The 22351-nt window shown below is 41.6% G+C and overlaps 4 protein-coding genes across 5 annotated transcripts; 2 read left to right on the top strand and 2 right to left on the bottom strand.

Moving 5' to 3' along the window:
- Nucleotides 1-435: 435 nt before the first annotated feature.
- On the top strand, nucleotides 436-12271 carry sympk (symplekin). 2 transcript variants are annotated; one of them, XM_056390072.1, is made up of 27 exons: nucleotides 436-527; nucleotides 871-991; nucleotides 1479-1544; nucleotides 3108-3161; nucleotides 3335-3408; nucleotides 3514-3640; nucleotides 3778-4027; nucleotides 4127-4297; nucleotides 4493-4732; nucleotides 4852-5003; nucleotides 5098-5248; nucleotides 5840-6062; nucleotides 6144-6294; nucleotides 6406-6641; nucleotides 6810-6891; nucleotides 6979-7092; nucleotides 7193-7340; nucleotides 7624-7784; nucleotides 8694-8802; nucleotides 8949-9049; nucleotides 9234-9324; nucleotides 9498-9599; nucleotides 10137-10324; nucleotides 10470-10646; nucleotides 10742-10831; nucleotides 11014-11193; nucleotides 11881-12271. In XM_056390072.1, exons 2-27 carry the CDS (start codon nucleotides 929-931, stop codon nucleotides 12046-12048), a joined length of 3669 nt encoding a protein of 1222 aa, XP_056246047.1. In that variant the 5' UTR covers nucleotides 436-527; nucleotides 871-928; the 3' UTR covers nucleotides 12049-12271. The 2 variants fall into 2 exon arrangements, with proteins under 2 accessions (XP_056246047.1, XP_056246046.1); XM_056390071.1 differs by having other exon boundaries at nucleotides 444-574.
- Nucleotides 12272-13102: 831 nt separating this feature from the next.
- zgc:136439 (uncharacterized protein LOC678627 homolog) lies at nucleotides 13103-15540 on the top strand. The gene is made up of 8 exons (XM_056390195.1): nucleotides 13103-13431; nucleotides 13838-13927; nucleotides 14115-14194; nucleotides 14303-14418; nucleotides 14609-14706; nucleotides 14895-14963; nucleotides 15064-15122; nucleotides 15210-15540. The coding sequence occupies exons 1-8, from the start codon at nucleotides 13240-13242 to the stop codon at nucleotides 15328-15330; spliced, it is 825 nt and encodes a 274-aa protein (XP_056246170.1). The 5' UTR covers nucleotides 13103-13239; the 3' UTR covers nucleotides 15331-15540.
- On the bottom strand, nucleotides 15333-18810 carry asnsd1 (asparagine synthetase domain containing 1). The gene is made up of 3 exons (XM_056390194.1): nucleotides 17416-18810; nucleotides 16950-17131; nucleotides 15333-15805 (listed from the first exon to the last, which is right to left on the bottom strand). The coding sequence occupies exons 1-3, from the start codon at nucleotides 18808-18810 to the stop codon at nucleotides 15559-15561; spliced, it is 1824 nt and encodes a 607-aa protein (XP_056246169.1). The 3' UTR covers nucleotides 15333-15558.
- LOC130178089 (ASNSD1 upstream open reading frame protein-like) lies at nucleotides 18733-19707 on the bottom strand. Its single transcript, XM_056390196.1, has 4 exons — nucleotides 19522-19707; nucleotides 19234-19287; nucleotides 19023-19098; nucleotides 18733-18871 (listed from the first exon to the last, which is right to left on the bottom strand). Exons 1-4 carry the CDS (start codon nucleotides 19594-19596, stop codon nucleotides 18831-18833), a joined length of 246 nt encoding a protein of 81 aa, XP_056246171.1. The 5' UTR covers nucleotides 19597-19707; the 3' UTR covers nucleotides 18733-18830.
- Between the last annotated feature and the right edge of the window lie 2644 nt (nucleotides 19708-22351).

Raw genomic sequence — 22351 nt, 5'->3', positions numbered from 1 at the left:
TAGGCCTATATGAAAAGACCTGAAAGAAAAACCCCTGTAAAGAACCTTTTGGAATCAGAGGCTGTTACATTCCTTGGGTGTAACAAAAGACTATAGTATAGCCTACGGTTTTTACAATTGGAAAAATATTTTTGAAACATTTCTGAATAAACAGGGTTGAGTTTTGTGTTTAAACTGGCTACCTTTAAAGTTTTGTGTCACTGTTTGCGCTGCCTATCATGAGACATTGGATGAGACAAACAAACAAGAAAACAGTTGACGTATTACTCCTTTGTTACAATATATTTTTTTTCAATAAAAAATATTTCTACACAATATACTGTACACTGTTTCTGAAACCGCAGGCAGGTGCTCGATGTGTCCAGCAGGAAGCAGTCTCCTCGGTGCTGTGCTTATATCAACCGTAGAAGAAGAACAGCACCACTTTTTTTCTCAATTAAACATGGCTGCCTCCTTTATGGGCGAACAGAGTAAACGTAGTATTTTTTGACTACGTTTACACAGCTACATTACTACGTTTGTTATAAGTAAGTTATTTGCTGCAGGTGCAACGAAGTATCGAGCATCTTTAGCTGTAAGTAGCCGAGACAAATCTGTTAGTATAATGTCAAAACAGCTCGGGGTTAGCATTGCGGTTAGCATGGTGCTAGTGCGCCAGCTTGTTAGCTGTCACCAAAGTGTTGGTTATTGAGAAACTTAGCGTTAAAAACTTGTTATCAACGTTTTATAACTAATGCATTTTACTGTGAAGTCGGTTAGTATAATGTTATGATCAGCAGCACGACAACTCAAACCTCACGCTTGCTATCAAACTCGTGATCAATCTGGCGGGTTACAGTATTAATAACATTAGCGATTATATGTTCACAGTTTAGTCGCAGTTTTGCAGACCATGTTATCTACAAAGTGAGAGAAGCAGAGCATCATCATGGAGCTTTCTTCAGAGGAGGGGGAAACCTCCCATGTCATCGATATGACCACCAGTGAGAAGGTAACGTTATTCTGTTTACGTCTCTAATGCTGTGCTGCGGTGTATAATCCCTGCAACTTGTTCTTAGCCAGTTGTTGTTTGTTTCCTGTGAAACTATTTCATCCACCACAAGCTGTAATTAAATATTGTATAGAAGCACCTATAGCAATACCCCAAATACTGATATGACAGTAATGAGTCAGTCAACAATATATTGCGATATAGGAGCTTTGTCAGGATCACACAGGCATGTTATTGTGTTACACTCAGATTTAGTAGTCTGCTTCAGTTAGCTGATGCCCTGAGCCATTTAGCTACAAAAACTCACTTTCCTCACTAAAGGCCAGTAGACTGTACAATTAACCCCAGCTATTACACTTTATACATAAACAATAATATAATCCTTTTGATTTGGGTTAGATGACACCAGGCCTTTCTTTTAATGTTATGACAATAAATTATATGTCCATATAAATAGAGGTTCATGAGGTTTTCTTTTCCCTTTCAGGTGGTGGAACTCCTGAATCAGGCTGCTCTGATACCCACAGATGAAAAGCTAACTGTGCTCAAACAGGTTTGTTTTCTGATCTCTTTCAATCAGAAGTATTAATAAGAAGCATTTTCATGATCATGCTCCTAAAGCCTAAACATCTGCATGAAATTAATGTATTTCCCTAAAATATACGTTTGAATATACACTGCCTGGCCAAAAAAAAAGTGGCCACCAAAAAAAAAAGACACACTCTAATATTTCGTTGGACCGCCTTTAGCTTTGATTACGGCACGCATTCGCTGGGGCATTGTTTCGATAAGCTTCTGCAATGTCACAAGATTTAGTTCCATCCAGTGTTGCATTCATTTTTCAGCAAGATCTTGCATTGACGATGGTAGAGTCTGACCGCTGTGCAAAGCCTTCTCCAGCACATCCCAAAGATTCTCAATGGGGTTAAGGTCTGGACTCTGTGGTGGCCAATCCATGTGTGAAAATGATGTGTCATGCTCCCTGAACCACTCTTTCACAATTTGAGCCCGATGAATCCTGGCATTGTCATCTTGGAATATGCCCGTGCCATCAGGGAAGAAAAAATCCATTGATGGAATAACCTGGTCATGCAGTATATTCAGGTAGTCAGCTGACCTCATTCTTTGAGCACATACTGTTGCTGAACCTAGACCTGACCAACTGCAGCAACCCCAGATCATAGCACTGCCCCCACAGGCTTGTACAGTAGGCACTAGGCATGATGGGTGCATCACTTCATCTGCCTCTCTTCTTACCCTGATGCGCCCATCACTCTGGAACAGGGTAAATCTGGACTTATCAGACCACATGACCTTCTTCCATTGCTCCAGAGTCCAATCTTTATGCTCCCTAGCAAATTGAAGCCTTTTTTCCGGTTAGCCTCATTGATTAGTGGTTTTCTTAAGGCTACACAGCTGTTCAGTCCCAATCCCTTGAGTTCCCTTCACATTGTGCGTGTGGAAATGCTCTTACTTTCACTATTAAACATAGCCCTGAGTTCTACTGTTGTTTTTCTTCAATTTGATTTCACCAAACGTTTAAGTGATCGCCGGTCACGATCATTCAGGATTTTTTTCCGGCCACATTTCTTCCTCAAAGACGATGGGTCCCCACTATCCTTCCAGTTTTTAATAATGCGTTGGACAGTTCTTAATCCAATTTTTGTGGTTTCTGCAATCTCCTTAGATGTTTTCTCTGCTTGATGCATGCCAATGATTTGACCCTTCTCAAACAGACTTAACATCTTTTCCACGACCACGGGATGTGTCTTTCGACATGGTTGTTTAAGAAATGAGAAGCAACTCATTGCACCAGTTGGGGTTAAATAACTTGTTGCCAGCTGAAAGATAGTCGCCCATGCAGTAATTATCCAATAGGAGGCTCGTACCTATTTGCTTAGTTAAATCCAGGTGGCGACGTTTTTTTTGGCCAGGCAGAGTATATGTTTTCCAACATTCACTTGAATATTTTACCTTGCAATGTATTTCAATCTGTCCTGGGTGCATCCCTGCTCTATGCCCCAGTGTGTGCTGGGATATTATCCACATAACAACCATACAAAGGAGGAAGTCTATATAGGACAACCCTGAATCTGTGATTTCTTTTCATTTTCAGGTCCAGGAGCTTATCATCAACAAGGATCCCTCTCTTCTTGACAATTTCTTGGATGTAAGTCAAGCTCTGTGGAGCTTTCTTACCTTGATGTGGCTTATTGGTCATGTAATATACTGGTAAAGCATCCACCATATTCAATTTAAAATGCACAGTGTAGTTGATCTATATCAATCTGGTAAATTCAACCTTTGATTCATCATTCTGCCACTGGTCTTTTCATCCTGTAGGAGATGATTGCCTTTCAGACTGACAAGTCTATCGAAGTGAGAAAGTTTGTGATTGGCTTCATAGAGGAAGCATGGTGAGTTATTAGATAAGTTTACTGATCTCATGTTTGTAAATTTCATGTTCATGAAAGAAATTGTTGCAGCTTTCCCAATCTTTTACTGGTTTATGTCTTTTCCAGTAAACGAGACAATGAGCTCCTCCTCAGACTGATCGCTAACCTGAACATGTTGTTGAAGGATGAAAGTGTGAATGTGGTGAAGAAAGCCATCCTCACACTCACCCAGCTGTACAAAGTTACCCTGCAGGTTAATACAGTAACTCAGAGGAAATACTGTACATCTGATGTCTGTTTCTTTATAGGAATATGCAACAAAATCTAGTTAGTATTACCTCTATCTGTTGTCTTTTCACACCCTTTACTCTTCTGTCTCTTTCATGACAGTGGTTGGTTCGTGGCAAAACAGTATCAGAGATGCAGGAGGCATGCTGGGATTTGGTAACACAGATGAAAGGGGATGTTCTGGCTTTGCTGGATTCTGAAAATGATGGTGTGCGCACTCATGCCATCAAGTTCACAGAATCACTGATCATCACTCTGTCCCCGCGGACATCAGACTCTGACATCCCCAAACGACAGGAGGGCGACATCAGCCTGGATAAAGTTCCCAAAGACCACTCGTACATTCGATATGGTACAGATATTAAAATCCTTTCACAAGGAAAATTATTGTGTTTTCATCCAGTCCACTAAAGCTCATCTTTGTCCTAACATCATCGTCATTTCTCAACAGATGTGTTGTGTGAGGAGGGAAAGTCTGCACTTGAGAAGCTGCTGAAGTTCATGGTCCACCCAGCCATTTCCAGCATCAACCTCACCACAGCACTGGGCTCACTGGCCACTATTGCTCGTCAGAGGCCAATGTTCATGTCAGAGGTGGTTCAGGCGTATGAGACGCTGCATGGTAAGTGCTTCTGAGCCGCTGTCGTGTAAATCACAAATCACCATTCAAACTGTTTGTGTCAGTCTAATGTTGATTTAAAAATAAATGAATAAATAAATTCAGATTTCTTTTGTCCGTATCTTTTAATAGTTCAAATAATTGTGCTCAACACATAATTTCACCTACAAAGTAATATATATGTCTTAACCTTTTTAGCAAACCTGCCGCCCACTCTGGCCAAGTCTCAGGTCAGCAGCGTGCGAAAGAATCTGAAGCTGCACCTGGTGGCCGTCCTCAAGCATCCCTGCAGCGTGGAGTTCCAGGGTCAAATCAGCACCCTGCTGCTGGACCTGGGGATGCCCCAGAGTGAAATAACCCGCTCTACACCTGCACTGCGTGAGCAGCGCAAACGCCCTCGCCACGAACAATACACAGAGGGAAAAAAGGTCAAGATGGGTGAGTAGTGATCACAGAGTCAAAGACGTTGTAATCGTGGTGATTAGATTGTGTTTGCTACACGTGTGTATATGTATCAGGATGATTCTGTTTGAGCGGTTTTTATGACATTTGTTCAGAGCCAGCCCTGATGGAAGATGATGAAGACAAGGAGGAGCCCGCCCCTCTCACGACCCCTAACCCAGCTGTTGTTCCAGTTGCACAGTCTGCCATTGACCTCACAGCTGAGTTCCTGCACCCACTGCTCAACCCCGAGAATGTAGCCAACCTGGTGAGCAGCGGTGGCCTGTTGTCCTGTTTGTTTCTCTCACTTAAAGCCCGACCGTGTGACGGTTCAGCTTACATGTCTCTGTGTCATTGTTTAGGTGCTCATCAGCATGGTGTATCTACCTGACGTCATGCCAGCATCCTTCCAGGCCACATACACACCTGTGGAGTCAGCAGGCACTGATGCCCAAATCAAACATCTGGCCAGGCTGATGGCCACGCAGATGACTGCAGCTGGGATTGGTCCAGGTTGGTAACAAAGACAAGCACCATGAAAGGGCCAAGAATTTAGTGCATTGAGTGTGGTTGTGTTTTTTTGTTTTTTTTTTTGTTTATTTACATATATAGTTTTTAAATTTCAGACAGGAAATTCAAGCTACACTGGTATATTTCCAAACCGATTAGGGCTGCAACTAACAATTATTTGAATTATTAGTTGATCTGATGGTTTTTCAATTTCTTTACAAAATGTCAGAAAATAATCCAAAATGCCAGTGACACTTTCCCATTAGTTTATTGCAGTTATATCTATAAGAGTGTATACTACAGAAACTGAACTGAAAGTTTAATTACTGGGAGTTTAAAAATGTTTTTTGAATCATTATTATTATTATTTATGATTGCAAGTTAATTTTATGATTCAAAATGACCATCAGCTTTGTGAAAAGTGTAAAAGATCCTGCCTCATTACAAACACCATCTGTGTCACAACTGAAAACCAAATTTGAAGGAATCTTGCCAAACATATAGAGAATTGTGTGAAAAAGGAATGTTGGCCAAAATATCAACAAATATGCATTTGTTTACTTTCAATAATCATGTCCACCACACACACATTAGGACTTGAGCAGTGCAAAGCCAGAGAGGACGATGCAGGCAAAGAGGAAGGTAATGACGATGACTCTGGAGCTAAAGACCTGCTCATCAAGCGCAAAGTTCCAGCTGTGATGGTGGGCCAGGCGATCTCTGTGGTGGGAGGTTACGCAGAGAAGGCTCCAACCGCTGAGGCTCCCACCGCAGTCAAGAGGCTTCCTGAACCCATCCTTCCTACTGCACAAACCAAGTGAGTCCTGGCAGAGGTATTACAGGCTGCACCTTTGTATAAGTCACAGTTTTTACCCTACATGACTATGTCCTTTTACAGGTTGACGGGGGCAAGTGGGAGGAAAAAAGTGTTCCGGTTGTCAGATGTTGTCCAGCCTTTATCAGACACACAGATTGAGACGTTAACCTCCAGAGCAGTCAAACGCATCCTGCATTCAGAGAAGGCGATCGCCCAAAGTGGCATGTCCCATGTAAGCACTCAACCCATGCTCAGTTTTTCATCGTCATATAAAGTTTGAGAAGCACTTGAGGCAAAACAAGCGCCTGTTTTATAAGTTAATCTGACTAAATCTGTGCTGCAGGTCAGAGTGAAGCTCCTCTCCAGGCTTGTGACGCAGTTTGAAGGGATGATGAAAGAAGACGTGCTGGAATTTATCCTAGATGACATCAGGACGAGGAGTGACCTGGCATTTTCTCTCCTCTACCAAGAGTACAACACTTACCTCAGCCAGCTGCCCTCCGGGCTGCTGGACAGCTACGACCACTGTCTCTTCACGCTGCTGTCAGGCCTGCAGGAGAAACCAGAGCAGAGGGACGGGTGAGGAAGTATAATCATCATTCCCCTATGTTTGCATTATTTTCTTGAGCTCTTATTTAAACATAAGGGTAGTCATGGTTTACTGGTTTTGTCTTCTGTAATGACCGGAAATGGTAAAACACTTGTTTATTATGAGCCTACACTGAGTCACATTTGTTTTACTTTTAGACTTTTCACCAAACTGGTACTGGAGGCTCCCATTATAACAGAATCAGCTTTGGAAGTAATAAGGCGTTACTGTGAGGACGAGGTAAATGGCAGGTGAAAGACACAGTTTCTTGTACAGTGTTAGCGCCTGACATGTCCACTCAGCTGTCTGCTGTAACCTTGGTTTCAGTCCCGGGTGTATTTGGGCATGACGACCCTGAAGGAGCTCATTGTCAAACGGCCATCGAGGCAGTTTCAGTATCTGCATGTACTTCTGGATCTCAGCTCACATGAAAAAGAAAAGGTGAAAATATTTCTTGTCCATATTCTGTATAATGTGCAGCTCACGTTTTCACAGTTTGTGTAGTTGTCATATTTTTCAACATGACGTGTTGTATTTTCAGGTGCGGACCACTGCCTTGGCTTTTCTGAAGCGCATGTATGAGAAAGACCAGCTCAGAGACTACATAGAGAAGTTTGCCCTGAACTACATGCAACTTCTGGTCCATCCCAACCCTCCATCTCTGCTCTTTGGAGCCGACAAAGACACAGGTGTGAGATAGTTGTGGATAATCTCAGTATGAAGATGTGTTTTTTTTTGTTGTTGTTGGTTTTCTTCTATTTAAAATATAATATAATTCCTAAAGTAACTGTGTAACACCTGTAACACACTAAACAACTTGAATGAAGATGTGGTTAGATTATTATGTGTTACAATTATTTACACACTTTTCATTCACTTTTTCGGCCTGAATTTTTCCTCCCGGCCAAATGAACAAGCATCTTCCCTGTTCTCAGTCCTGTAACCTCACAGTGTTTGTGTTTGTTGAGACAGAGGTGGCCGCCCCCTGGACGGAAGAGACAGTAAGACAGTGTCTGTTCCTCTACCTGTCCCTGCTTCCTCTCAACCACCGGCTGGTCCACGAGCTTGCTTCTGTCTACACTGAGGCCATCGCTGACATCAAGCGCAGTGTGCTCCGAGCAATAGAGCAGCCTGTAAGTCACCTCTCACTGTGTTAATCGCTCTCATTTTCTTCTTCCTTGTATTGAGCTCAGATTGAAATTAATTGACAGTCTGGTTTGAGACAGGCAAGTCAGTTCATCAGTGTTTGTGAACACGAACAACTTATCAAGGAAAAAACAGAAACGATGTTTGAGTTCAGACCAAACACTTTCTGACAGGCTGTTCTTGTTCTAACGCCGTCACTGAGGACGAGGTGCTCGCCAGCTGTTTTATGCAACAGATGTTGCTGGTGAGCTTTCCAGCATTACATCTAGGTTTCCAACTGAGCTGCCCCAAATTCCCCAATGCTTTGGCCCAGTGGGGGGGGGGTCAACTTAGGCCGGGCAGGCCGCCGGACTTGAAATACACTGACAGAAACCCTGGTGATGTTTACACTCAGCTGACACTGAATAATGTTAAGATAAGAAGCAAAGGCAGAAAATTAACCCCAAAACACATGGTTGTGTGGTAATGAGCAGAGGGGTGTGTTCGTCTACGGCCAGCTCTTATGTTTTCCAGGAAAGTCTAGCATGACAAAATAAAGTGAGGGCAAAGTCTGGACTATATGTTTATCTATCTCTATGTGCATTTTTAACTGGTTTGCCAGAGAAGATAAATTAGAGCAAACAGTGCACAGTGCAACTTCAGATTAAAGAAAACAAAATAAAGTTATGTAAAGACAGACCTGACTCAAACCTGTCGTGTCATGTCCTGACCTGTAGTGTAAACACTGCTGTTTCCCTTGTTCATGAAAAGGTTGAATGAAGTCATCCTCCAGAGGAAGTAACTAACATGTAAAAAAAAAAAAAAAAAAAAAAAAAATCATGTTAAATTAAAAAACACATCTCTTGAGCTGTGTTCATGTTGAATAGTATTGACACATTCTCTTATTGTTTCTGTAGATCCGCGGGATGGGGATGAACTCTCCTGAGCTGCTGCTTCTGGTTGAAAACTGTCCTAAAGGAGCAGAGACTTTAGTCACTCGCTGCCTGCACATTCTGACAGATAAAGGTAAAAAAAAAATCAGATACACAACAATGTTGCACTTTTGAATGAATTCACATGAAAACACGTGATCCTGATGCACAGCAGAGGAAGTCAAGAGAGAGGTGTTGATGTGAAAAGAAAAAATGACAGTCTTTCTTTCCTCCGTTCAGTGCCTCCGTCTCCAGAGCTGGTGGAGAGAGTGCGAGACCTTTACCACAAACGAGTCCCAGATGTTCGTTTCCTAATCCCTGTCATTAACGGCCTAGAAAAGGTAATGTTCTCTCATCTTAGTACTGTAGGAAAGGTATGTGCAATTTGTTGGAGAGTGATTTAGAACAAGTTAGACTTCTGTAATATGTCTCTCAGCTGTCTTCTTACTCCCACTTAATCATAATGATTCCTCGTGGAATTTATTTTCCTTTTTTTTTTTTTCTCTCTCTCTCTCTCTCATGAAGAATGAAGTCATCCAGGCGCTGCCCAAGCTGATCAAACTCAACCCGATTGTAGTAAAGGAGGTGTTCAACCGTCTCTTGGGAACTCAGCACAGTAAGAGTCATTTACGTTTTTCACTGGTGGATGTCAATTATAATTCTATCAAAGTAAACTCCTCTCCTCGCATTTATTATTTCCTTATTTTCAGATATCTTATGTTACCTCTGCTTCTGTGGAAGATTCACTCAGGTGAAGGATGCTGATGTATTCTGACTGTTGTCTTTCAGGTGAGGGAAGTTCATCTGTGTCCCCTCTGACCCCAGGAGACCTGCTCATTGCCTTGCACAACATAGACTCCACCAAATGTGATATGAAGTCCATCATAAAAGGTCTGTGTTCAGTGCTCAAGCTGTTTATCGTTTGTTTGAGCAGCTTTATCAGTGTTGGTCAGTTGATGCTTCAGCGTGGTCACATTAAAAGTCTGGTCCTATGTAGCTAGAGTTTCGCTACAGCAACAACCACCAAGGGGACCTTGGAATACGCTTTGTGTGATGAGTGATGCTCTCATCACCAAATTTGCATTCTGATTTCAAGCAGGATGCTGAATAACACTGCTGGCTTAAAGAAGTGTATGGAAATACTAAAGATCATTTCATGCCAACGCTGTTACTACATGCGGACATAGACAGACAAGCCAGTCTAGCTCCACTGTTCAGTGCAGGTGAAAAATAATAAGTTGGCTTCAAATGGACCATTGTCATAATCTGTAAAAATGGAATTGGGCGTGTAATATAATCAGGTAAATAAAATTATTCTCGGCCGAGCACAGACGACCTTTACGCTATGATCAGCGCTTCATTGATCTGTCTCTGTTGAATACTGTATGCACCAGTTCATGAACAATATGCTGTGTGTCTTTACTGCAGCTACCAACCTGTGCTTTGGGGAGAAGAACGTCTACACGTCAGAGGTTTTGGCAGTGGTGATGCAGCAGCTGATGGAGCACAGCCCCCTCCCCATGCTGCTCATGCGTACCGTTATCCAGTCCCTCACCATGTACCCCCGACTGGGCGGCTTCGTCATGAACATCCTGTCCCGTCTCATTGTGAAGCAGGTCAGCACCAAACTCCAGCCAATTAATCTGAGTTTCTGCATTGATGTCCATGACTTTTTGTTCTTTTCGTAATCTCTCCTCAAACAGAAAAACTCAGTAATCACCTTTTCTGCTGTATAACACTGGTTGTTATGCTTCTCTGCAGGTGTGGAAGTATCCTAAGGTGTGGGAGGGATTTGTAAAGTGCTGCCAGAGGACAAAGCCTCAGTCGTACAGTGTGCTCCTACAGCTGCCCCCCGCCCAACTGACAAGCGTGTTCGAACGCTGCCCAGAGATGAGGGAGCCTCTCCTACAGCATGTCCACTCCTTCACCCCTCATCAGGTGACAAGTTCTACTGACCCTTACTCACAATCCAAAATTCTGTTTCCCTTGGGATTTACTTATTTACCAACTGCCTCTGTTTTTCTATGTAACAGCAAGCTCACATACCTGCCTCCATCATGACGGTGCTAGAGGCGAATAAAAAACAACAGCCGAAACCTGCACAGCCTGTTGTGGAAAAAGAGGTAATGGATCCAGATGCTGTACGCACTTTCCTGTGACATAAATGTTATATGTCCTTCAGTGACAAATGTATTGAGTTTCTTTAAAGGAGCTATTTGTTCGTTTTTCTATTGCTATATACGTTAGCAACAGCTGTCAACTTACCAGTCTTGAACCATCTGTCCACCTCTATTTTATCATACAGGTTGAACCAATCACTGCTCCAGATGGGTCCGTTTCAGAGGAGGCTCCCACTGTGACACTGACAGAACCAGAGATGCCAGTTCAGCACGACCCAGCCGTCACGAAAGATGATGAAGAACCAATGGAGCAAGAACAGTTGGATCCAGTGATACAGGAGGAAAGTGACAACACTGTCTCCCAGGTAAAATGAAGTTACTTGGAATCATACAACTGACCCACTGAACCTATAGACGTGGCCTAGTGGCAATTAAACCTCTAAAAACATGAGCTTGTTAGTGCAGCATATATAATCTTTTCGACTAGAATGGACCATCAGAGCCAGGTATCCACTGGTCACAGAAGTCTGTTGGAGTATGAAAACTTGGGCTTTATTTTTATTCCTCCGTGCCGGCAACAGTCAGAGCCAGAGGCATATTGTTTTTGGGTTGTCCGTCTATCCCTCTTGATGGAACTACTTCAAATTTGGTAAAGATGTTCATCTAGACCCAAGGACAAATTGATTACATTTTGGTGGCTAAAGTTCAAAGGTCAAGGTCAGATTGGAGGAGGCATACAACCATGAAGCGGTTATTCTAGTTTGTCTTTAATCTTATAGCCACAGTGAGAGAGAGAGAGGAAAGTCAGGGAGAGAGAGGGGATGACTTGCAGCAAAGGGCCACAGGTCAGACTGTAACCCAGAACACTGCAGTTAGGACTAAGCCTTTGTGTGTGTAAATATATATATATATATATATAGATATTTATACATATAACATCTCTGTGCCTCAGAAGGTTTTTTAAATTGATTTTAAATTTGATTAAAACTTGAACGAAAACATTTTGCTGACTCCTGTAGATACCGTCTGAGCTCATTTTTGCTTCTGCTCAGGTGGAGTTGGCAAGAGCAAGTGAAACACCATCACCTCAACCAGAACCAGCTGAGGAACCAATGGAGGTGTCTCAGCCTGGACCTTCAGACCCCCAGGAGCCGGAAAAAGATGCTGAAGCTGACATCACCGGACCTGAGGGTGGAAGTGGCAGCGAGGATGTGGAATAACTGCTCAAGAAACATGCACTCAAAATAAATGAACATTTCTGTCCTCTGTAAACAGTCCTCAGTTTTTTTTTCAGGATTTCTTGTCTAGAAAAATCTTACTTTTTGTATTTGTAGAAAACATATTTTGAGGAAATAAATAAAAGGAAAATTTGTGTATGAAAGCATTCCATATGCCTTCATGTCATGATGAGTTGGCAAATAAATAAACAAAACACTGGTTTTCTATCTGTTTCAATTCCTTTCAATTCCCTTTTTCACACTATGCCCCTATGTTAGATCAAGAATAACTGTTTGGTGTTGAAAGGTGTGACCAGTTGTCAGCAGTGTGTATGCAGTATGTTAAATGTTGAAGAAAATCTCAAGGTTTAAAAATTTAAAAGTGCCAGACTCCTACTGGATATCCCCAAGATATGGAAGTGTGTACGTTTGTAACAAAAGCAAAATGTGTAGTATTAAAAAAAAAAAAAGGAAGGAGTTGTGAAAGTGACTAAATAACTACTGAAACCATAGTGTACCACTGGTGTCTGTTATGCAGAGCTCCACTTACATACAATTGATTGTGTAGTCAGTTTGGTGGTAACTTTTCAAGCATTGGTTCTTGTGGTCTTAAACACTTTGTGTGAAAGGCAATTGTCACCTGTGAGTGTATGTATATTCTTTTAAAAAATAATTCCTTACTATAAAGTGGCATAGTAAGTTTGCACATGCGCAATTTTAATTGTGGGTTAATCTGTGGATAACATGTATAATCAAATAACACTTAATAGTTTTTCATTTTAATTACACTGGACCAATATCGATGTTATTCCACGACAGCAGGCCTACCTCTACTAAAATGCCTGGGCACCATTTTAAAATCCCTTGATAAATAGTTTTCACCACCAGTTCCTTTAATGTTTAATCCATTATGTTAAAAATAATAATGTTAACCTGTGCTTCTTTTTCTGTGAAATCACCGGAAGAAGTGCTACTTTTATTTTTGAAAATATCAACCGGAAGCGCTTTCAACCCGAAGCTATTCTCACGTAACGAAAAATCTGGTTCTTGGTTGGATGAGTAGTCTCGCGAGAGCAGTCCAAACCTGCACCGTGGAATGTTTCTCAACTTCTCACCGTTCCTCTCCAACAGTTTACAACCGTTATAAGTAACAAACCTACCAGGTAACACGGCGCCTCTCCCGGTTCAGTTTAAATGAAAGCTGTAATTCTCGCCGCTGGGTACGGAACCAGGCTCCAGAGGGATGTGGTGGCCGACAGCAGCGGGAGGTTCGCTCACCTGGCCGGCACTGCCAAGCCGCTACTGCCGGTGGGACACTGTGCTTTGATATCCCACTGGGTCCATGCCCTGACCGCTTCTGACGCTGTGGACTCTATTTATGTTGTTGTAAGTAGTTAATGTAGTCAAATTTTGTTTTTAAATACATATTTAGTTCTTGTACCTTACTTATTTTATACTGGGTTATAATTGTACTATATTATATTCTACTGCATTTCAGTGGGAAACAATTTTTCTAATAGCTTTGCATGTTAAGATTTTATATGCTCACATTTTAAAATATAATGCATTATTAAAATCGACTTCCAGAATAGAGTAGTTTTTCTAAGTGTTCTGTATTATACTTATGTTTCAAATTAAGACCAGACCATTGTGTTTTTCTTGAGGCCAATACAATTGTTTTTTGCATCAAAGACTAGGGCTGAAGTCAGTCAGATGTTCAGGTCTAACTGACCTGAGAATCAATCAATCCTGTACCTGTACTTATCTCTTTCCACTGTTTTCCTCTCCACAGACTAACGCTCTTTACCATGCTGCATTTGAAGAGTGGGCTGCAGGTTTCACAGATGTCAAGATTCTCAGCGATCAGACAAGAAACAATGATGTAAATAAAGTTTTACAATTATTGTTTATCAGATGGTCATCACTACTAACATTGCATGCTTTTGCCCTTAGAAAGCAGACTTTTCATACCATCCACTGACTCAGTAACCTGAAGGTTCAAATCCCATAATATTAGCTATGTTTTTAAAGAATGAACTAATGAAATGAAGCTAATGTCATTCCACCAGGAACGTCTTGGTGCTGTGGCCTGCCTGCAGCTTGCAGTAAAGCACTTCAAGATAGCTGACCACGTTGTAGTTATTGGAGGGTACGTTTTTAAACTCACAGTATCAACACTACCGTGCAGAGAAAGGTCTCACAGCTCAAAGTCCTGTTCCTGACAAACTAATACAACTCTCTCTCCAACCCTAAACAGTGATACACTCTTCAAAGAAGATTTTAGCCTCAGTAAAGTTAAAGAGAGGTTTTCTGACCTCCGAGCAAAGCATGAGGACAGCTGTCTAGTGCTCTCGTACCAGTGCAAGGATGAAGGTGAGTTTTACAGCATTTGCATGGCTTAGTGATGTGGATGAGGCACTTCCAGAACTATACATTTTGACTATGACATGACGAGTCACTGAGCAGCTTCGGTGCAGATGCTTGGTCTTAAATGTAACATTGTAAAAGCTGTTGGGGAAGTGGGTGAATCTCACCCTAGGATGTCATTCCTGTGTCTTTACAGAAACCCATAAATACGGGATACTGGAAGTAGACAATGATCTGTGTGTCCTCTGTATGAAGGAGAAACCTCTTCCTTCTGAGACAAAGTCAAGGAGAGCAGTAAGTTTACCATAAACACTAACCAGGGCCCATAAAAGAATATTTACAATGGCAAAAAAAACTTGGTAGATAAAGAGACTACTACAAAGATTTGGTATTTTGATGTAATGCTCAACTTGTACAATGCATGTATTTATTTTTGACATTTCCAGGCAACAAACAGCTAATATGTTTCGTTTGTATTTCAGTGTCCTTGTTTCTATATGTTTTCAAAGAAAAGCCTTCCTCTGCTGGATACCTTCCTTGAGGAAAAGAAGGTAAATTTAATTATCAAAAGTCATGATTTGACATTAGAGTGAAAAGAGCAAATTGTCTGTTTTTAATTTCACTATTGTGCACACCTTTATATTTCCATAGGAAGCTCCTATTGAAGAGAAAGATGCCCCAGGAAACTTTATGTCTTGGCTCATTCCAAGGTAATCAGTCAAGAATCTGGGTTTTACTCTCTAAAGTTATCCAAATAATTTACTAATCACTAATTTTTTTTTTTTTTTTGCTTTCAGGAAGCCAGTGTACGTTCATCAGATTTCTGGGCGTTTCGATGTTGGAAACCTGCCATCCTATATTGAATGTGACCTTTACTTCAGAGAAAAACTTCAAGATGTCAAGTCGTACATGGTGTAGAGGAAACAGAAATGGATAAAAACACCATATTTATTATGCCATGTAAAAAAAAAAAAAAAAAACATTCCAAAGCAAGCACAGAAAAACAAATCGCCTGACGTGGAATCATGGCCAAGAATCTGTAGCACTAAATCATAAATCAAGAACTGTTGCTGTTAATATTAATTTTATAATGACTATTTTCTAATAAAATTGTTTCTTTCCTATTCATTACGACCAATGATTTCTCTACCCGGTGAGGAGTCTTGTGCATTTGTCAGAGGCCTTTTCGTGGCTGTTCTCCATCTTTGCGATGCGGGAGCCAAACTGCATGGCTCTCTTAGGCAGGACTGCTGATGGGCCGAGGCCGAGCTGTTTGGCCGCCAGTCTCAGGAGGAGTTTCTCCCCGACACCACGAGGAAGTGACAGATCTGCCTTCTCCCACATGGGCAGAGCATTCAGGTAGCTCACCACGTCCTCGTCCAAGTAGGGAAACCTGCAGATGAAGAGTGCGGTCTGTCAGATTCTACACTGAACAATAGTGGTGAATGGAGTTTCATCTGTGGTGCTCACAGCGCTGATTAAAAAAATTACTACAAAAAAAGTTTTGCATAAACAACATCACTGTCAGTAATGTGTACAGAGACTATTTCTCTTGGAAAAATAATTAGATCCAGTTAAAACTGTTGCACGCTGCTGTTCACACACATTTTCAGTTCTGGCTGATTAGACTGCTGCTCAGGGTGAAGGTGGTAATATTATACAGTAACAAAGGTGTAATTTGTCCCATGCAAGCAGGTGCACAAAGCTACAGAGAGAGAGAAAATGAAACACAATGGGCAGACAGACCGTGGGTGTGCAGGGCCTTTAAATCCATACTGCTCATCTTACTTGGATAGAAACTAATATCAATAGATGTAATCACAGTAACCGATAACTAACTAGCTTCTGTGAGGTGACTGGACTTTTTTTTTATTTTTTTAAATAAGCATCGCTATCACGTGACAGCAGGAAAAGCACAGGTGTAATTAATAACATTAATGATGACGACCTGTTCCAGGGCCCTTACATTTACTTGCTGGTTCAATGGCATGTTGCCCTGGAAACCCATTGTTTAAGTAATTACAGCTGTGTCTCTGCTGCTACGACAGGTCAAAGTGGATAGAGTCTGAGTAGGACAGCACTCACTGATGTTAGTGTATTCCCTGCTGCAAAAAAGGCCAGTTACCACCCTCTACTGAAAACAAGGCACATATTTCACAAAGGAGGGTTTAACATGGGTACTTCATGACCAACAAGTGGCTAAACCACTCAGAGCTGGAATCAGTCAGTGTGTCAGTTTGAGCAGAACCTTCCCTTCTGAAGCCCAGTTTGGATTCTGCTTCCACCAAACCTGTTTTGTTTTTTTTCAAACTTAAAGCTACATGTCCAATATTAATGCTGAATGTGTTAATTGGAAGAAAACAATTATTTCAAGATAAAGGTACACTGTCAAGTTGACCAATCATGGTGATATAAAAATACTATTTTTGTTGTTTAAAAGAATTAATTACCTTTTGAGTTTTATGACTGTTGCACAGAGAAAATCTCTTCAGCTCTGGTAGCTATAAACTGGTGTTTGAAACAAGTTCTACACCCACCTAGCCTCCTTCCCATGGTCTCCTATCACTCTGTCATCTCTGCCCAAATTCCTGGAGGAGATCCTGCCCAGCTCCATGGCTAGTTCCTGGATCAGTCCCTCATGTCCAGATGTCTTAAATCGGACTCTGTGTCTGGAGTAACCTGCCAGCTGCTCATCTGCTCCAATTCCTGTCAAAATCACCTGTAGTCATAAAGTAGCCGAACAGAAAAGCAGGTTAATGAGAACTGTGAAACATCTATTAATTACAATAATTTTTTGTTTCATTAACTGTACAAAAAATGCATTTGTGATTTATTGTTTTAAAAACAATAATACCCCCTTCAACCCTTCAGCATTCACACTAGTGTAACAGCACAGGGGACAGTTACATCAAATCTCATCTATTGGTTGAAAAGTTAAACAGAGCTCATAGAGCTTTGTTCCTGGAAAAGCTGAAAGTCCAAAGTCAGATGACTGTACCTCACCTTTGCTGGAGATGTGAAAGGCCTCTGGTCATTGTCCTCCATGATGAACCCCGTACCTCGTGCTGCAAACCACACAGCACATCCAATGCTGTCATCGAGCACTGTATCAAGTGGATGCACCAAATGACAAATGCGCCCCTGACGCATTTCGTGCAGCTCCTCCTGCGTCACATTGATTTCAACAAAATTCCATCTTCTCTCAGGATTCAAGTCTTGTAATTCCCTGAGACCTGCTTTTCCAGTAATTCTGTCTGGAACATCAAAGGGGCTGGATGTTGGGGAACGAGCTCCACCAGTCTCAGAATCTGTCACTTTATTTTTGTGCTTTTTCTTTGTAGACTCTTTCTGCTTCTTTGGCTCCTGTAGTTTAAACGCGACATTGAGAAGGTCTATTGGCTGAGGAGCAGGTATGTGACGGTCAGCCAGGGCAGCCAGAATCATAGAGTCGATACCTCCTGAGAAAAGTATAGCAACACTAGCATGGTCATTATCAGGTGAATTGTCTTGTTCCTCAAAAGGCAGAGACTGGACACGTCGCCTTACTGCCTCACTCAGAACATCAATGAGACAGTTCACCTCATCATCTTTCTCTTTGCTTGCGAGCAGCCGCTCCAGATCTTTGACAGATGAATGGGAGTTTGGATGAGTTTCTGTCTCATTTAATGGGATGGACATATTAAGAGGGCACACAGGTGAGGTGAGTACCAGTCCTGACTGGTTCATCACAGTAGTGCACCCACTGGGAATAGACTCCAATACAGTTTTATTGCAAGTAAAAATGTCATAATTTCCAGCATAAGCCCAAGGAAAAACCTCAAACGCCACAGTGCCGGTTTGTGCAACTGCTTTCAGGTCAATCCTGTACACACCAACAGCTGGGACTTCTTTCCAAGCAAACTGATCACTCTCAGAAGTGTGAGCTGCCACAGAGGTCAGGGTGAAGACTTCTGCATCAAATTTCCACAGCAAACTCCGCCTGCCAAAGAAGTCTCTGCCGAACCAGAGGTACTCTCCAGCCTTTTGGTAGTAAACAAACCCCCATGGCCCCCGTACTCTGGACAGGACAGTCAGAATCTCTGAGGGGCTGCTGCAGGACGACAGCAACTGAGAGACAACAGCAGTGTCGTTCTCCGCTGGCATCACTGGCAGACCTCCAAAAATCTCCCCATTCCACACCAGCACATTTCCAGCGTTGTCTTGAACCGGCTGAGGGGTAAGAAGACCTCTCATGTGCAGAACGTGGGCAGAGAACAAACACTGATAGCAGGGGTTTCTTCCTGTCACTGTCACATCCTGGCTCGAGTTGGGTCCTCTTCTCTTCAAATGTTCATAAACGGTTTTGTCCCACTCAAAGTGAGCAGGCGACAGATTCAACAGACAGAAGATGCCACACATTGTTGTGGTGAAGATCAGTCTTACATATCCTGCAGCTCCTTTTTCATATTATCCAATTCCTCTGGACACAGAAAATTTAATCCGTTACTTTCATCCACTGATGATGTTACATGATCAATATCTATGTGCGGCCTAATGTATTAATTAATAAGACATTTAGTTTATCCATTAATATGATATGAATTCACTAAAGTTTGCAGCTTTCAACTTACTTTTGCATGACCCCAGTGTCTGACCTCTGTCTGCCAGGAAGAATATGTTACTGTTCTTCTGTTGGATGTAGACTTTCTAAAGAAATACATACAAAATGTCCATGATATATGCAAAAATGCACATGTGGAAAAAGCTCAATGTTACACAATAATAATTTTCTTTAAAAGGTGCGTACGCGTTTCCCATTCATGTTTACACAACTCCACTCACCCTGTTTTTCCTCAGGTTGGAGAGCTCGTCCACTACAACTTTCTGCTCCTTGATCTGGAATTTAACAACAATCAATTATTTAAGTGATTTGATGTCATTTACAGTCAGTAGATGGAAACAGAGCCTCGAGAGTCCGTGTATTTGTGCATTCATGTAAATATATCTTTTAAAGCAGCAACAGAGATCTGATGTCACCCTTAAATTCAGACTTGCTAACTTCCATGTTCAGCAGCTAATATTTGAGGCACAAACATTAGCCACCAGCTACGTGTTTTGGTTAAATGATACCTTTTTGTTCATTTCCTCCTTCAGTGCAGACTGCCCTTCAACGTTATCGTCGTTATCCCGACTTTTAGAAGACATTTTGGTCAAAAAGTTGAGTTAATATTAAAGTTCTTGAAGCCAGTTTACCTCAGTGTAAACACATGTTTAACGTTAGCGTCAATGAAAGCACTTCTGGGTGCGGAGGTCTGTTCAGTCCTCACTCCACCGCCCCCTAGAGGAGGGCGGTCATACATTGTTTTTACCACATTAGAGATTCTCCACTTAAAAACTAATTTCAACAAAAAAAATGTTGGTTTTCACTCCATTGAAAAGTCTGATTGAATCCATAATGTGCAAATGACTTAGCGCAGACTATAGGATCTTGCATTGAGTTTTAGGTCCTTGCATAAGCTTTTAGCTTCCTTCCTCTCCTGCACAGGCTCTTGTTTGGATTCATGTATCAGGTACATGTAGGTGAAAGTGTGTTAGTGTATATGTGAGTTTTCATTGTGTACATATAGTATGTTTTTTTTTCATAATGGGCAAATAAATAAACAAATGTTTGCAGACATTTAGTTGTCTTATTTTCTTACTGTCTTACTTTTAAATAATGGTTGAAAGTCAAAACTCAAAGTCAAATGTTCCAGTTCCCTTACAACCTTTCTGAAACATAACATTACAATTAATCATGTGGAGCATTTCAGAGAACATCCATGAATGCAACATATCAATCCCAACTAACTCTGTACACTCAGTGACATCCTAATATTTGCCACGGAGCCTACTTCCCTCATCACAGTGCCATTCACTTTTTTTCGCTTTCAAATCCAGTCAATAAAAGGAGCTGTTCCCAGAGCTGTTGTCCCCACATCCACAGCATTTATTAATTGATTTATATGCCTGCCTCATTCTGTTCTTTCCGATCCCTTTCCAATCCATTATCCTGCTTTCCCACAATACACTGGGTTGGGGGCTGGTACACCATGGACTGAGGTAGAAACGCACAGTGAGAACACACAGTATCAAACTCCCAGGACTCTCCACTGTGAGGCAACAGTGCCAACCACTGAGTGACCATGATGCCATATGTAAAGTCTCCAGAAAATAAAACTTGAGTTCTGCCAGTCAGAACAAGTTCAGTCCTCGTGCTGCTGCTTCCACCTGGGTGGAAAATTGACTCAGATGATGAGAGAAATAAGGAAATCATAACACACACTCTCCTGGTCACAAGAGAATCACAAGAGAGGAACAAAAATCTGGAAAGCGCTGTGGAGATATAGCCTACTTTGGTCAGTTCAAAACCCAAGGGTCCATTTAATGCATTGTGACACATACACCAACACCGTATCTGCAGTTTGCACTGACTTTGTCATTCTCTCCATTATAAGAGATATACAAAGTGCACCAGTCAACAAATATTAAAGTAAAACAACAGCAGGATGTAAACATGCTCACAATGCAATGCAATAAAGTGTAAAGGTGAGGCTAATTATAATTACTCAATATATTGCTGGGTAGCTTGTGCATTTCTGCCTAGGGATCAATAACGTCTCATCTTATCTTATTTTAACCTATAATGATACATGATCATTTATTTGTCCATTACATTTTGTATTATTAATCTGAATCTGCAAAGTAACTAGTAACTGAAGTTATCAAATAAGTAGCAGGAGATAAAATGTACAACATTTTTCATTGAATTGAAGAGGAATTGTATAAAGTAAGTATAGCTGTCAAGACATTTAGGCTCAAAACCACAAATGTCAACATCATGGTGGCGCTAGAGGAAAAGTCAGAGGATCACCAAAGTCTGTAGGATTCATCCTCTTGGGACTATGAGTGTCTGTATCAAAATTCATGGCAATCCATTCAACGGTTGTTGAGATGTTTCAGTCTTTACCTACAACAACAAACAGAAAACTGCAACCCATGACATTAACATGGTTAAAACTGCTGAGTGATTGCAGAGCATTAATCACTCACTTCCTCATTCCAGGTTCTCCCAGCTGGAGCATGCAGAAATTTAAACTAGCAATCTCTCAGGAAGAAATGCCACCTGCTGTCTTGGGATAATAAGGTTACAAAGATTTTCTGAGATATTCTGATTCACTGGCCTGGCAGCAGTCAACTAGCAGTGAAGACAAATGACCCTGGATGACACAGATGTTGATCTTGCTCCAGCAGTTGGTCAAGCACGCTCTGAACTTGCAGCGTGATGGACAAACACACCTGTTTGAGGTCTAATGTTGGCTTGCTGCCCACTGAGCTGCAACATATTGATCTGAAACAGCTGTCAGATGTTTACTGTTTCATTCCCTGGAAACAAGGGCTGTCATTTGGGGAAAGGTGGGCCCGACAGTGACTTTTGATATTTGGACTGTGGACTGAGAGGAGCTGTCAGGTCCTGGGCAATGGCAGATTTCCACAGAAAGAATACGACAACAACACTGTTATGTTCCAAAAAGGCTTGATTATAATCATTGTTTCTTGTTCTTTTGTCACGCAGATGCTTGATAATCTTTCTATGTCCAGCGTCATGGGACCTCAAGGGCCTAGACTCACTCATTCAAGCTCAGTTTCATTGAAATACCTGAACCAAGTGACTTGTTCTTTATTACGTTTCAGCTCTCCTGTAACACAGTCTAGGAGCTCAGGACCAAATAAAAGCAGAAGCCCTGCATGAAAAATAGATGAATAATCTGATCCAGCCTCATGTCCATAGATCTTAAGGTGACATTTCACATCCTGCCTCCACCTCTATTCCTTTTTTCGCTGTGGCTTGTGAGTATCAGACAACCTAAGGCCACAGGAGGCAAGTCATTCTCATATTTTTGTCCTGGAAGTGTAAATTTAG

Source organism: Seriola aureovittata, chromosome 11 (genome assembly GCF_021018895.1).
Source record: "Seriola aureovittata isolate HTS-2021-v1 ecotype China chromosome 11, ASM2101889v1, whole genome shotgun sequence".
In the NCBI taxonomy this organism is placed as follows: domain Eukaryota; kingdom Metazoa; phylum Chordata; class Actinopteri; order Carangiformes; family Carangidae; genus Seriola; species Seriola aureovittata.
Note: the sequence above shows the minus strand (reverse complement) of the source record. Positions and strands in the feature narration are given on the sequence as shown.